General features: G+C 38.1%; 1 protein-coding gene across 1 annotated transcript; it reads left to right on the top strand.

Moving 5' to 3' along the window:
- Window positions 1–8,463: 8,463 nt before the first annotated feature.
- Window positions 8,464–8,970, top strand: LOC147524654 (uncharacterized). Its single transcript, XM_086575719.1, has one exon. It carries the CDS (start codon window positions 8,464–8,466, stop codon window positions 8,968–8,970), a length of 507 nt encoding a protein of 168 aa, XP_086431845.1.
- Window positions 8,971–12,808: the final 3,838 nt, after the last annotated feature.

Raw genomic sequence — 12,808 nt, 5'->3', positions numbered from 1 at the left:
TCAGACAAAGGTGGTGAATCATTCTTTGGGTAATCTCCTTCGCAGTTTGGCAGGTCAAAATACTAAACATTGGGAACATGTGTTGTTTCAGGCAGAGTTTGCTTTTAATCGTTCAGTGAACAGGAGTACGGGTTACAGTCCTTTCCAGATTGTTTACGGCTTTAGTCCCCGCTCTCCTATTGATTTGGCTCCTGTTCCAGATTTATCTTGTATGCATGGTAATGCTAGGCGACTTCATTAAGGAAATTCACGCTGTTCACGAAGTTACTCAATAACATTTGCTCGACTCTAACTCGAAGTATAAGTTAGTTGTTGATCGCCACCGCCGAAATGTGAGCTTTGCAGTGGGAGATTTTGTTTGGGCTGTTCTTACTAAGGATCGGATTCTAGCTGATAGGTACAACAAATTGGGTCCTCACGCGCAAGATTGGTCCTCTGGAGGTGATTACCAAGATCAATTCCAATGCATATCGGTTGCAGTTACCTAATCATATATGTACTTCAGATGTTTTTAACGTGAAGCACCTTCGTCCTTATTATGATACTTCTTAATATGAAGACGAGCCAAATTCGAGGTCGAATTTCTCCCACGCAGGGGGGAATGATGCAATTTAAGTTCTGTCAGAGTTATGTGTGTTGTGCTCTGTCAAAGTTCTATGCTAAGTTTTGTCAGAGTTAAGTGTTTGGGCCTTGTACACACTGCAGAGCAATAGCCCAATAGTTGTTATTTCACATGTTTGTTTACGTTGCCTATATAAAGGCTAGGTAGGGTTTTTAGTAAGGGGTCTTTGATGAATTTTGAGTTATAATAAGAATAGAGATTATTCTATTCATTATTGTGAGGGTTGAGTGCTACTTGAGTCTATCACCCTGCATAACCAACCCTCCTTGGCATTTTGACCTACATAGCTTATCCCAACTCAGTGTATGTAAAGCAATTGAATCCTTTGACCCATTCCACCAAAAGTCCCTATTAATCTTATCCAAACTATCAGTAATTTTCACAAGTAACTTAAAAGCCCCCATGGCATAAATGGGCACTGCTTGTCCTACACTCTTGACCAAGGTAGTTCTTGCTGCTTGAGACAGGACCTTGGCCTTCCATCCTGTGACTTTCCTATGTAAAGAGTCCACCAAGTAGGAAAAAGTCTCAGTCTTCTTTCTCCCTATAATCATAGGGACCCCTAGATATATGTCCCTCTCATTGAGCCTTTTAACTTTCCAGAATCTCATCAGCAATCGTTGGTGTCTAGCATGAACATTTTTGCTGAAAAAAGCACTTGATTTTTCTTGCATCAACAATAATATCATATGTATTATTCTTAGTTGTAATGTTTAATTTTTGGCAACAAATTGGTACCCCCCCGAGATTAGAAAAGCTCCACTACCACATAACTAATTGCCTAAAAAAATCTTCAAACTATAACGACTCGCACCCCTCAATTATTTTAGCAACTTCATTCCACTACCGCACCTCCAAAATTTTTACAACTATAGTGAGAATATAATCAACAAAAAAAAAAATACTAATAAAAAACATTCCAATAAACCATTTTTTTTACTTCTCTGTTTTCACTTACAAAATTATCATTTATCATTTATTTTGAGTCCAAAACCATTAAAGATGGACAAATGTGTCTTTGAATGTTTGATTGGTTAATGAGACTAAAACAAATAGCCAAGGCCCAAAGCCGAACCGGTCAGTTTGTATAATTCTAATCACCCATAACAAACTCGTAACCTCTCCATCATTTCTTTCACTCTCAAGCGTCAGACCTCAACTAAAAAAAACAAAAACAAAAACAAATTAATAACGGACTTGCGGCCCAACTTGCTGCATGTTTGTCCTAATTATTTGTAAAACCCATTATCATTATCAATAAAATTTCCACTTAAAAAAACAAAAACAAAACAAAAAACAAAACAAAAAACAAAACAAAAAAAACAAAGTAATTTTTTACTTTCAATGTTAATCTTTTATATTTTTCTCCATATGATAGTAGGGTTATATTATATAGACTTATAACATTATAGGAAGTTAACAATTTGTTGAATTGTTATAGACTTGTGGACTAGATTATGTAGATATATATAGACATAGTAGTATCAATTAATGGCTTAAGTACTTAAGTAGTTAACTTCATTAGTCTATATTAAATTCGTAGTAGTCAACGCACTCTAGTAGGTTAGTGGAAAAAAAAAACGCACTCTAGTTTTGTGAATTGAAATAAATGCATAATTTTATTGATCTTTATTGTTTAGGCCTTCTGACAAAAAAAATTAAAAAAAAATTGCATACTTTTTTAGGGGGTGGGGTGTGCACATAATCTCGCACCCCCTGACTTAGAATCCTGGCTCCATCCCTGATAATCAGGATTGCCACCTATTTCTTTGCGAAAAAATCTTCCAACAGGCAAAGTTTTATCAAACTTCGACAAGGCAAGAGTAGGAGTTCCTAATACAATATCCATAAGAAAATGGGCATTGTAAGTTCTTTGCGAAAAAAATCTTCCAACAGGCAAAGTTTTATCAAACTTCGACAAGGCAAGAGCGGGAGTTCCTAATACAATATCCATAATAAAATGGGCATTTTAAGCAAAAGTTTTCATTACAGCTCGCCATCGTTCCATTGGTCCCATAAACCAAATGTGGTGATGTGGTAACCTAATTTTGTGAAAAAGAAAATATAATTAGTAACCCAACAATTTCTTATTATATATAAATATACTAATAAGAAAATGAACATACTAAAAAGAAATTAGGACTGTACACTCCATTCACCATATTTTTATATATATGTACAAAAGTAATTATAAAAGAAAAAATCTTAATCAAAGGATCTCAGACTACATACAACATCTACAAGCTCAGCATCAAATTTTACAAAACTTGGACCAAGCTTAGACATGCTAAATATATCTTCAATTAATTTGGTGAGACGGAGATTGTCCGGTATGTTCTCTATTAATCAGGATCGCCACCTATTTCTTTGCGAAAAAATCTTCCAACAGGCAAAATTTTATCAAACTTCGACAAGGCAAGAGCGGGAGTTCCTAATACATTATCCATAAGAAAATGGGCATTGTAATCAAAAGTCTCCATTACAGCCCGCCACCGTTCCATTGGTCCCAGAAACCAAATGTGGTGATGGGGTAACCTAATTTTGTGAAAAATAAAATATAATTAGTAACCCAAAAATTTCTTATTATATAGAAATGTACTGATAAGTAAATGAACATGCAACATCTTCAAGCTCAGCATCAAATTTTACAAAACTTGGACCATGCTTGGACAGGCTAAATATATTTTCAATTAATTTGGCGAGACGGAGACTGTCCGGTACGTTCTTTGCATAGATTGATAGGTGCATGTGGGGGAGGTCAACTCCTGAAATTAGAAAAACTCCACTACCACATAACTAATTGCCTAGAAAAATCTTCAAACTATAAAGACTCGCATCTCCCAATTATTTTAGCAAACTTCCACTAGCTACCGCACCTCCAAAAATTTCAGAACTATAGTGAGAATATAATCAACAAAAGAAATAGTATGAAAAAAATAATAAAAAAAAATATTCCGATAAACCAACACTTTTTTTTACTTCTATTTTTGCCCTTACAAAATTATAATTTATCATTTATTTTGAGTCCAAAACCATTAAAGATTGACAAATGTGTCTTTAAATATTTGATGGGTTAATTAATGAGACTAAAAGAAATAGCCAAAGGCCCAGAGCCCAACCGGTCAGTTTATATAATTTTAATCACCGATAACAAATTCGTAAGCTCTCTCTCATTTCTTTCACTCTCAAGCGTCAAACCTCAACCCAAAAAAAAAAATGACTTGCAGCTCAGTTTGTTGCACGCTTGTCCTAATTATTTGTAAAACTCGTTTTCATTATCAATAAAATTTTCACTTAAAAAAAAAAAAAAAAAAAAAAAAAAAAACAAAAAAAAAAAAAAACAAACAAAAACAAACAAACAAACAAAGTAATTTTTTATTTTCAATGTTTATCTTTTATAGTTTTCTCTACATGATAGTAGAGTTATAGAGACTTATAGCATTATAGGAAGTTAGCTGCAGATATATATAGATATAGTAGTATCAATTAATTGCTTAAGTAGTTAATTTTATCAGTCTATATTAAATTCTTAGTAGTTAATGCACTTTAGTTTTGTGAATTGAAATAAATGTATAATTTTGTTGATCTTTATTGTTTAGACTTTCTGACAAAAAAAAAATAAAAAAAATTGCATACTTTTTTTTTTTTTTAGTAGTCATTGCACTCTAGTTTTGTGAATTGAAATAAATGCATAATTTTGTTGATCTTTGACAAAAAAAAAAAATTGCATACTTTTTTTTAGGAGGTGGGGTGGGGTGTGCACTTAATCTCGCACCCTTGGCTTAGAAGCTTAGAATCCTGAATCCGTCCATGTGAGAGATATGGTTGGATCATTAAAAGTTTACCAACAAATCGATAGCATTGGTAGCCAATTATGACTTAGATACAGTTTGTGTATTAAAATGAATGTGCAAATCTACTTAGTGATCATATCATATTCTGTGTTCTAAGTGATCGTTTCAAAGCTAGTTGAATACCTATCGAAGTGCATCTACCACTTGAAGTGCAAAGTTCCTTCCAAACAAACAGCAAAGTCGCCAGAGAAATATCTACTACGAACAACATTCATGGTTATTCAATCTACTACTACGAAGTGTCCTTCCCAGCTGACTCTTTGACGATGCTCTGAGTGCATCAAGAGGAGTCAAATTAAGTGAGAATGGGTAAACAAGATTCTGAATGTAAAATATGATTTTGTCAACACCTGCTGTGCAAATGTTCACCAACCTCTTCATGCCCGGATAATAACAAAATATTCCGGACCAATTACCAACAAAAAGCATTTCAGAGGTCGGATGAAATGCAAAGATGTCAAACAAAGAAGGTCAAAAAGGTTGTTGCAGAGTGGATGCTTGTCAAAGTATTGTAGGCAGATAGTATACTTAAAGACCCATTCATTAGTGAGGTCGAGCATCCAAACCATCATTTTTGAGCAATCATCAGCAAGCCAGAATGGAGACTACCCTGAGACGCCCTTATACACCCTAAGGGCGGATCTCTTGTCACAATTTCTGGGAGCTCAATTGTCCGAAAAACCTATCTGCTTTATATTAAGTAGGAATAGGTATCCAAAAGTTAACAATCTGTAAACTGATTCATCTAAAAGAAAATGTGGCATAGGACCCAAGGGTGGAATTGATAAGGCAGACACGGACCACTCACGAGTTGCCGAGGAGAAAATACTCATCGTTAATGGTCTGTCTGACGTGTACGATTTTGTAGTGTGAATTTTAAACCAATGCAGCAGAAAGGGGGTACTTTTTTCCGAGGTGGATTAGGAATAGCAGTATATATATTGTTGTCATAGCATTGCACACCTAGTACTGCATAGAAGATATATGGGTCGAAAAACTAGAAGCCATCCATTGCAGCAGTCTTGAAAATCTTACCGACAAGGATGGGAATTAAGGTAATATTCTCCCAAGGCAAAAATTGTAAATGTGTAAAACCAACAATGGGGACCAAATGTTGGGCGAGTGAGTGTGAGATAACTTAAGTTACTTTTATGATCCTCTGCTCCAAATTTTTGCCGCTTTTAGTTAAAACAAGTTAGAAGAAATACTCTTATCTTCTCTTCTCTCTTTTTCCTTCCTTTTCCGGTAAAATCCCTCACTGATCAACAGTGTGTGTTCTGGAAAGATTAAGGAATTAGACTTCTCTTTTCTATTCTCATATTCCTTAGTTTTCGGGTAAAATCCCTCACTGAGTAACAGTGTGTATTCTGGAAAACTTAAGGAATTTGACTTCTTTCTAAAATTCCTTCCTTTCGGGTAAAATCCATCACTGAGTAACAGTGAGTGTTATGGAAAGCTTAAGGAATTCGACTTCTCTTCTCAAATCTCATGTTTCCTTCCTTTTTCGGGTAAAATCCTTCATTGATAACAGTGAAAGTTCTGGAGAGGAAGTTCCAAACATGGATATCTATGAATTTGAGAATCCAACAAAAAAGATCAATGAGAAACAAATACAACCAAATCAATCCATTACCAACGAGTTTCGAGCTGAAGCATCATCACAAACTGATACACAGAGATTCTCTTATGCGGAAGCCACAAAGCAACAAATTCGGACATTAGTGGAATTCCAGGAATTACCAATTCCGAAAAAAATGGGTGAGTATCCTACAATCACAATTCCAGAAAAAGCTTATGAGAAAGGTTTGCTCTTTTGCAAGCACTGCTTGGTTGGAAGAATTGATCTGCAAAAAGTTTCACTGGAGAGAGTACGGTCAATTGCATCACATATCTGGAAGCCATCAGGCGAATGGCTCATTACCCCTATTGGCAAAGGCTTTCTCTTTCTAAGATTTTCAAATGCGGAAGATCTTAACAGAGTTTGGGCCAAAGGATTATGGGACTTTGATAAAATTCCTATGAGAATAAGTCAATGGACTCTGAATTTCAATCCGGAGAGCCAACGACAATCTCATGGTCTGGTTTGGATTAGACTACCTGGACTAGGATAGGAATATTGGGAACCAGAATCACTGATGTCCATAGCTCGTGGAGTGGGGTATCCAATGCAAATCGACGAAAAGACTCTTAACAGAGAGTATGGTTATTATGCGAATATCTTGGTGGATGTTGATCTCTCTAAACCAATCCCGGGCCAAATCTTTGTCAGGACAAAGAACAACACTTTATGGCAAACAGTGGAGGCGGGAAAACTTCCAAAGATGTGTATACATTGCAAGATTGTGGGGCACTTAGTCACGGAATGTAGGAAGCTACGAAGTGATATGCAGAATAATAAGGAAAAGGGTAATAATGATAAGGAGGTGGTAGTGGGAGTCACTCCCTCCTTGGAACCTTTGGGTGACAAACCTTTCAGAAGGCATGGAAGGAAAAGGAATGTAGGAGAAACAAGCAAACAAGGGGCGAGTATCTGGAGGGAAAAAAAACGCAGATATAACAACAAGAGTACAGGTCCAGAATATGTTTGAAGGGTTGGAAGTGGACAAGATACATACTATAGAGGACCAGGAACAACAAGGTGATGAGGAAATTCCACCTTGTACCACTGGGCTGGGAGAGATTCATAGTCTTGGAGTGGACCTCAATGTGGATTCGGGAATCCAAAATGCCCCACACATTTCTATCAGCCAACAAGAAATTGATGAGACATCAAGACTTGTAAGAGTTCAGACAAATGTGGATACTGCAAGCCCTGTCAGAGACCAAGCAATTGCACCAATAAGTCCTGTTAGAGTTCAGACCATGGATGCAGCAGCATGTCCTGTCAGAGTTCAGACCATGGCTGCAGTAGCAAGCCCAGTTAGAGAACAGGCAATTGTTGCCTCACAAAGCCCTGTTAGAGCACAGACAACTGTTGATCCACAAAGTACGGTCAAAGAGCAGGCAATTATTGCATCGCAAAGCCCTGTCAGAGCCCACGAATCAGAAAGTTCGGAAAGGGGTAAGACTACAGCAGCAGTGGTGGGCGATCAAACTGAAGCAATGGACTCTACAATAAATTCAAGAGAGGATTCCCTACTACCCTATAATAGCTCTATCTCTCGGATTCATTCCTCCCCAGTCGGAATAATCATCGCAGATTCAGAAGCAGAAAAAGTTTTACATCTTCTGGAAAATAAGAAACAGGTTCGAGAGTTAGAGGATAAACCACCTGATGTAATCTCTTCTCAATCCTCGAGCTGGGCTGATGCTGCAGAAAAGGAAGAGAGGGAACAAGTCCTTACTACCAAGGGCACTCACAAGTGGAAACAACAGAAAATTGAGTTACCTATCACTAGGTCCAGATCTCGATCTAGGACTGGTAATAGGGAAGAATAAAGTGGCTATCGCCATTTACATCAATAAATTTCCATCCATCATAATGAGGTGCGTCTTTTGGAACATTAGAGGTATTGCGAATGACAAATTGTAGAACCGACTATCCAAGATTATCAATAAGTGGGATCCAGATATTGTGGGAATCGTAGAACCTAAAATACTACCCAAGGATTTTCCCATCAATGTTCTACACTCACTAGGAATGAACAGTGCATTCTACTTTAATCCTAGTTCAGATCCGAATCGAGTTCCCAATCTCTTGCTCATCTGGAAAGCTTCGATCCCCACTCCCACTCTGATTCATTTTTCAAATCAAGACATTCTTGTGATGATTGATGAGCTCTCATTACCATAGTTCATGCTCATTGTCTCTCGGTGCACAGAAGGCAACTATGGCTAGATTTGTCTAATATCAATCCACTCAATTTGGCGTGGCTGATTTTAGGGGACTTCAACGCCTACCTGAGTATTACTGAAAAGAAAGGTGGAAATCATCCTACTGCAACTTCCATGAATGAATTCAGGGACTTTATTAGTAATAATCAACTGATGGAAGTTCCTAGCAGTGGATATCAGCTCACTTGGTGGAACAAACAAGTAGGGAGCTTTAAAATTTTGGGCAAGCTAGACAGAATTCTTTGTAATGCAAATTGGGGTACCTTATTCCCGGGTTGGAAGTATCAGGTGTCTAGCCGAATTTGTTTTGATCACTCTCCTCTTCTGGGTGGAAATATTAGCATTCCTCATCCCAAGAACAAGCCCTTTAAATTCTTCAATATGTGGTGTACACATCCTACCTTCAGAGACATAGTGCTTGACAGTTGGCAACATCCAATTTTGGGCAATTCCATTTTTATTCTTACACAGAAGCTAAAGAGGTTGAAGGGTGTACTAAAGAATTGGAATAAGGACACTTTCGGCAATATCAAAATCAAAGTGGAGGCAGAATCTAAAAAATTGGAGCAGATGCAGGACCAATTTGAGAAAGGAAATGTTACAGAGGATTTTGTTACTCAAATGGTGGACCAAGAAAACCAAGTGGAGTTACTGTTATAGCAAGAGCAACTGTTCTGGAAACAGAAATCAAGAACAAAATGGGATTCAGACAATGACAGGAGCACCAAATTCTTTCATGCTATGGCTAATAGAAATAGAAGCAAGTCTTTGATCACATAAATGAAGATTGATGAAGGAATCACTCTAGATACTCAAGAAGACATTGTAAATCATATTGTCAGACACTATACTGACAAATTCAGGAAGGTAGATCACATCATGGACTGGGAACTCATTCACCACATGCCTCAAGACCTGCAATCAGAGGATAATGACTTTCTCACCACTATTCCATTTGCAAAGGAAGTAAAAGCGGCAGTTTTTCACCTGAATCCAGACAGCTCTCCGGGTCTAGATGGATTCTCTGGGTTTTTCTTTCATCACTATTGGGATATTGTCGAGCATGATCTAGTACGAGCCATCAGCTACTTCTTTATTAAATCTAGATTGCCCCTTGGATTTAATTCCAACTTCATTGTTCTTATCCAGAAAGAGAAAAATGCTAATCAGCTGAGCAAGTTTCATCCAATATGCCTCTCCAACTTCATTTTCAAGGTCATCACCAAGATTCTCGCCAAAAGGTTGTGTCCAATTGCAGAAAGAATTATCAGTAAGGAACAATATGACTTCATTCCTAATAGAAACTCCCAACAAGCCATTGGTCTAGCCTCGAGTTAGTGAATGAATTGCAAACACCCCGACATGGTGGAAGTATTGCAATCAAATTGGACATCTCTCAAGCTTTCGATACTATAGACTGGAACTTTCTTTGGGCAGTCCTGCAGCATGTGGGATTCAATGAAAGATGGATCAGATGGTTGCAAGCAATCTTTCAGAGTAATACAATGTCAATCATGATCAATGGAGGTCCTCAGGGGTATTTTTCAGCAGGAAGAGGATTGAAACAAGGGGATCCTCTCTCCCCGATGCTCTTTGCTCTGGCGGAAGATTGTCTAAGTAGAAGCATCAGTAGATTGGTTCTTGATAAGAAACTTCAGCACATGGTGATGATTCCAAATATTCCAGCCCTTCTCACTTATTGTTTGCGGATGATATTTTCCTTTTCTGCAATGCTAACATAAGGGGCATTAAGCAACTTGTCAAACTTCTTAACAGATATCAAGATACCTCTGGCCAACACATAAGTAAGGAGAAGTGTAAGATCTTTCTGAGTCCAATGAATAACAGGAGAAAAATTTTGATTCAGGAGGTTATGGGTATAAAAGAAGGCATGTTATCTTGGGGTTCCACTGATCATGGGCAGAGTGACAAAAGCTGCATTAGCACCTCTAGTGGACAAGATCAGGAACAGAGCTACAGGTTGGGCTAGCAAAATGGTCTCCTTCCAGGAAAGAGTAGTATTAGCAAGACATGTTCTTAATAGCATGCCCGTGCATAACATGGCAATCTACAAATGGCCAAAATCGATCGATCAAAGAATGTGAGAGCATAATTTGAAATTTCATCTGGAGTGGTAACTCGGCGGAAAGGAAATCTTTTACGGTATCATGGGAAAAAACATGTAAACCTCTGGAAGAGGGAGGGCTGGGCATCAGGAGACTCAAGGATATCAACCTCTCAATGCTAATGAAACAAGCCTGGGGCTTGCTCACTGAGGAGAGTGATTGGTCTGCCTTCATGCGAGGCAAATACACAAACAGGTCGGGTACTTGGACTGACTATAAGACCTCGACAGTCTGGAAGGGTATTGGATGGGCTCTCAAAGAAATGAATCACCTGCATGGATGGGTGGTAGGAAATGGGACATCAATTAATGTTTGGAGGGAGAATTGGATTCATCAAAAACCGATTTGTGAATTTTTCCAGGAAGAATGCAAAGATATCAGGAAGCTCCAAGGCCGACTTAATGAATTCATTCAAGGCAACCTGTGGAACTTCTCCGGCAACATGACTCAAGTTCTGCAGCTCATTGGTATCAATCCCTCTCATCTGCAGCAACCTGACAATTCAAAGGAAGATGAGAGAATCCGCTCTCGACGTTAAGGGGGAAGTTTTCAGTCAGCAGCCGGTAGATGAGGATATTCGGACGAAAGCACCTAAGAAAAAAGGATGCAAGTTCATCTGGAGCTCTAAGATTCTTCCAAAGACTCAAGGCATAGCATGGAAACTGATTCGGGGGGTATCTAAAACAGATGACATGTTACAAAAACGGAAGACACAACTGGCCTCTCGATGTTGTATATGTAAGCAGGAGACAGAAAATCTTGAGCACATTCTCTATCACTGCGAATTGGCCAAAAGAGTTTGGGATTATGCTCGAAATATCTTCAGCATTACATCACACATTGAATCCTTCAATGACATCATGCAACAAGCCAAACACCATAGCTCTTTGATTGTGGATATGTGGAAAGCTTGCTCGCTGACAAGTATGGTAAGCTTATAGAAGAATAGAAATCAGGTGCTCTATGATCAGAAAAACTCAAGCTTTTCTAACATTTGCTTTCTGACTAGAAGAGTCATCATCAAAGCATACCAAAAATCGACAGGTACCATGAACAACACAGTGACCGATATGAAAATTCTTCACACCCTTAATCTCCAACACAAACTGAGAAGAGCACCCAAAATTCGAATGTTATCGGGCTTCTACCACCTCCCCGCATCATAAAAATTAATGTGGATGGAAGTTCACGGGGAACCAAAGGCGTATCGGGTTGGGGAGTGATTCTCAAGGATGACATGGGTAACTTTTTAGGGGCAGCAGCAGGAGGCCTTGGGGTATCTACTAACTATATGGCAGAAACGTATGCTATTATAGAAGGGATTTAGAGGGCACTGGATCGGGACTGACGATATATATGGGTGGAATCCGACTCCGCATCGGTAGTCAAAGCCTTTCAGGAAGACACAGTGCATTGGAGGGTTAGAACAAAATGGAAGCAACTCAGGGAGAAAGCATCATGAATCAATATTACAACTACATGGAGGGAGACAAACAAAGGTGCGGATAGTTGTGCGAGACATGGAGTAGCATTGCAAAATGGAGATAGTAAATGGTGGGACAACAAACCTCCTTTTGTGAGAGATATGGAGAACCACTTTACTATTTACTTCCGTTTCATAAGTTAAATGTAGGATGTAATAGGTGGGTACACAACTGATGATACTCATACTATACAGTTCTTAGCACTTCTTATTCTTTTTCAATTCCTTGTAACCTTTTATTCTTTTAATCAATTACTTTTTAGCGGAAAAAAAAAACTATTAAAGAAGTATTCCTCAACTCATCGTCAGAAGGATTTTTGCACGCAAAGCTCCGTAGACCTTTTTTGGATTTGGAGGAACAAATAAACAGAGGACGCGAGGTTATGCTAGGAATACATACATTAGAAATTGATGTGTACCATAAATAAGTTTTAAAGGCAATCTGCGTATGATTTCAACCAACACATTGTCGTGTAAGTCACCAAAGCTAGTACTATGAGTGGCGTTTGGATATCTTTTTAAGGCAAACATCTGTAAATCATTCTATACTAGCTATTAGCTCCACTGCAAGTTTGGACCTTCATATACATTCCAATAAACATGAGTTCCTCCTACAGTCCGGCATAGCAAGGAGAATCCGAAAGATAGCCAAAAAAGCTAGCCATCAAGAACCCCAAGATTATAGAGTGTATTGGCAATCCCTCATGGATCCAATCGTGAGTCGCGGGAAATGCCGTATGCACCTTTTTTGAGTTTCTAGTGTTTGTGTTTGTGCCATGTACAACATTATTACACCCTTTGTAACTATCTATTTAACTTTTTAATATAATTTCAACTTGGCCAAAACTAAATCCCTAATGGGATATAACTATATAAGCAAAAGGCAAAA

Source organism: Coptis chinensis, chromosome 1 (assembly GCF_015680905.1).
Source record: "Coptis chinensis isolate HL-2020 chromosome 1, ASM1568090v1, whole genome shotgun sequence".
NCBI classification, from domain to species: Eukaryota; Viridiplantae; Streptophyta; class Magnoliopsida; order Ranunculales; family Ranunculaceae; genus Coptis; species Coptis chinensis.
Note: the sequence above shows the minus strand (reverse complement) of the source record. Positions and strands in the feature narration are given on the sequence as shown.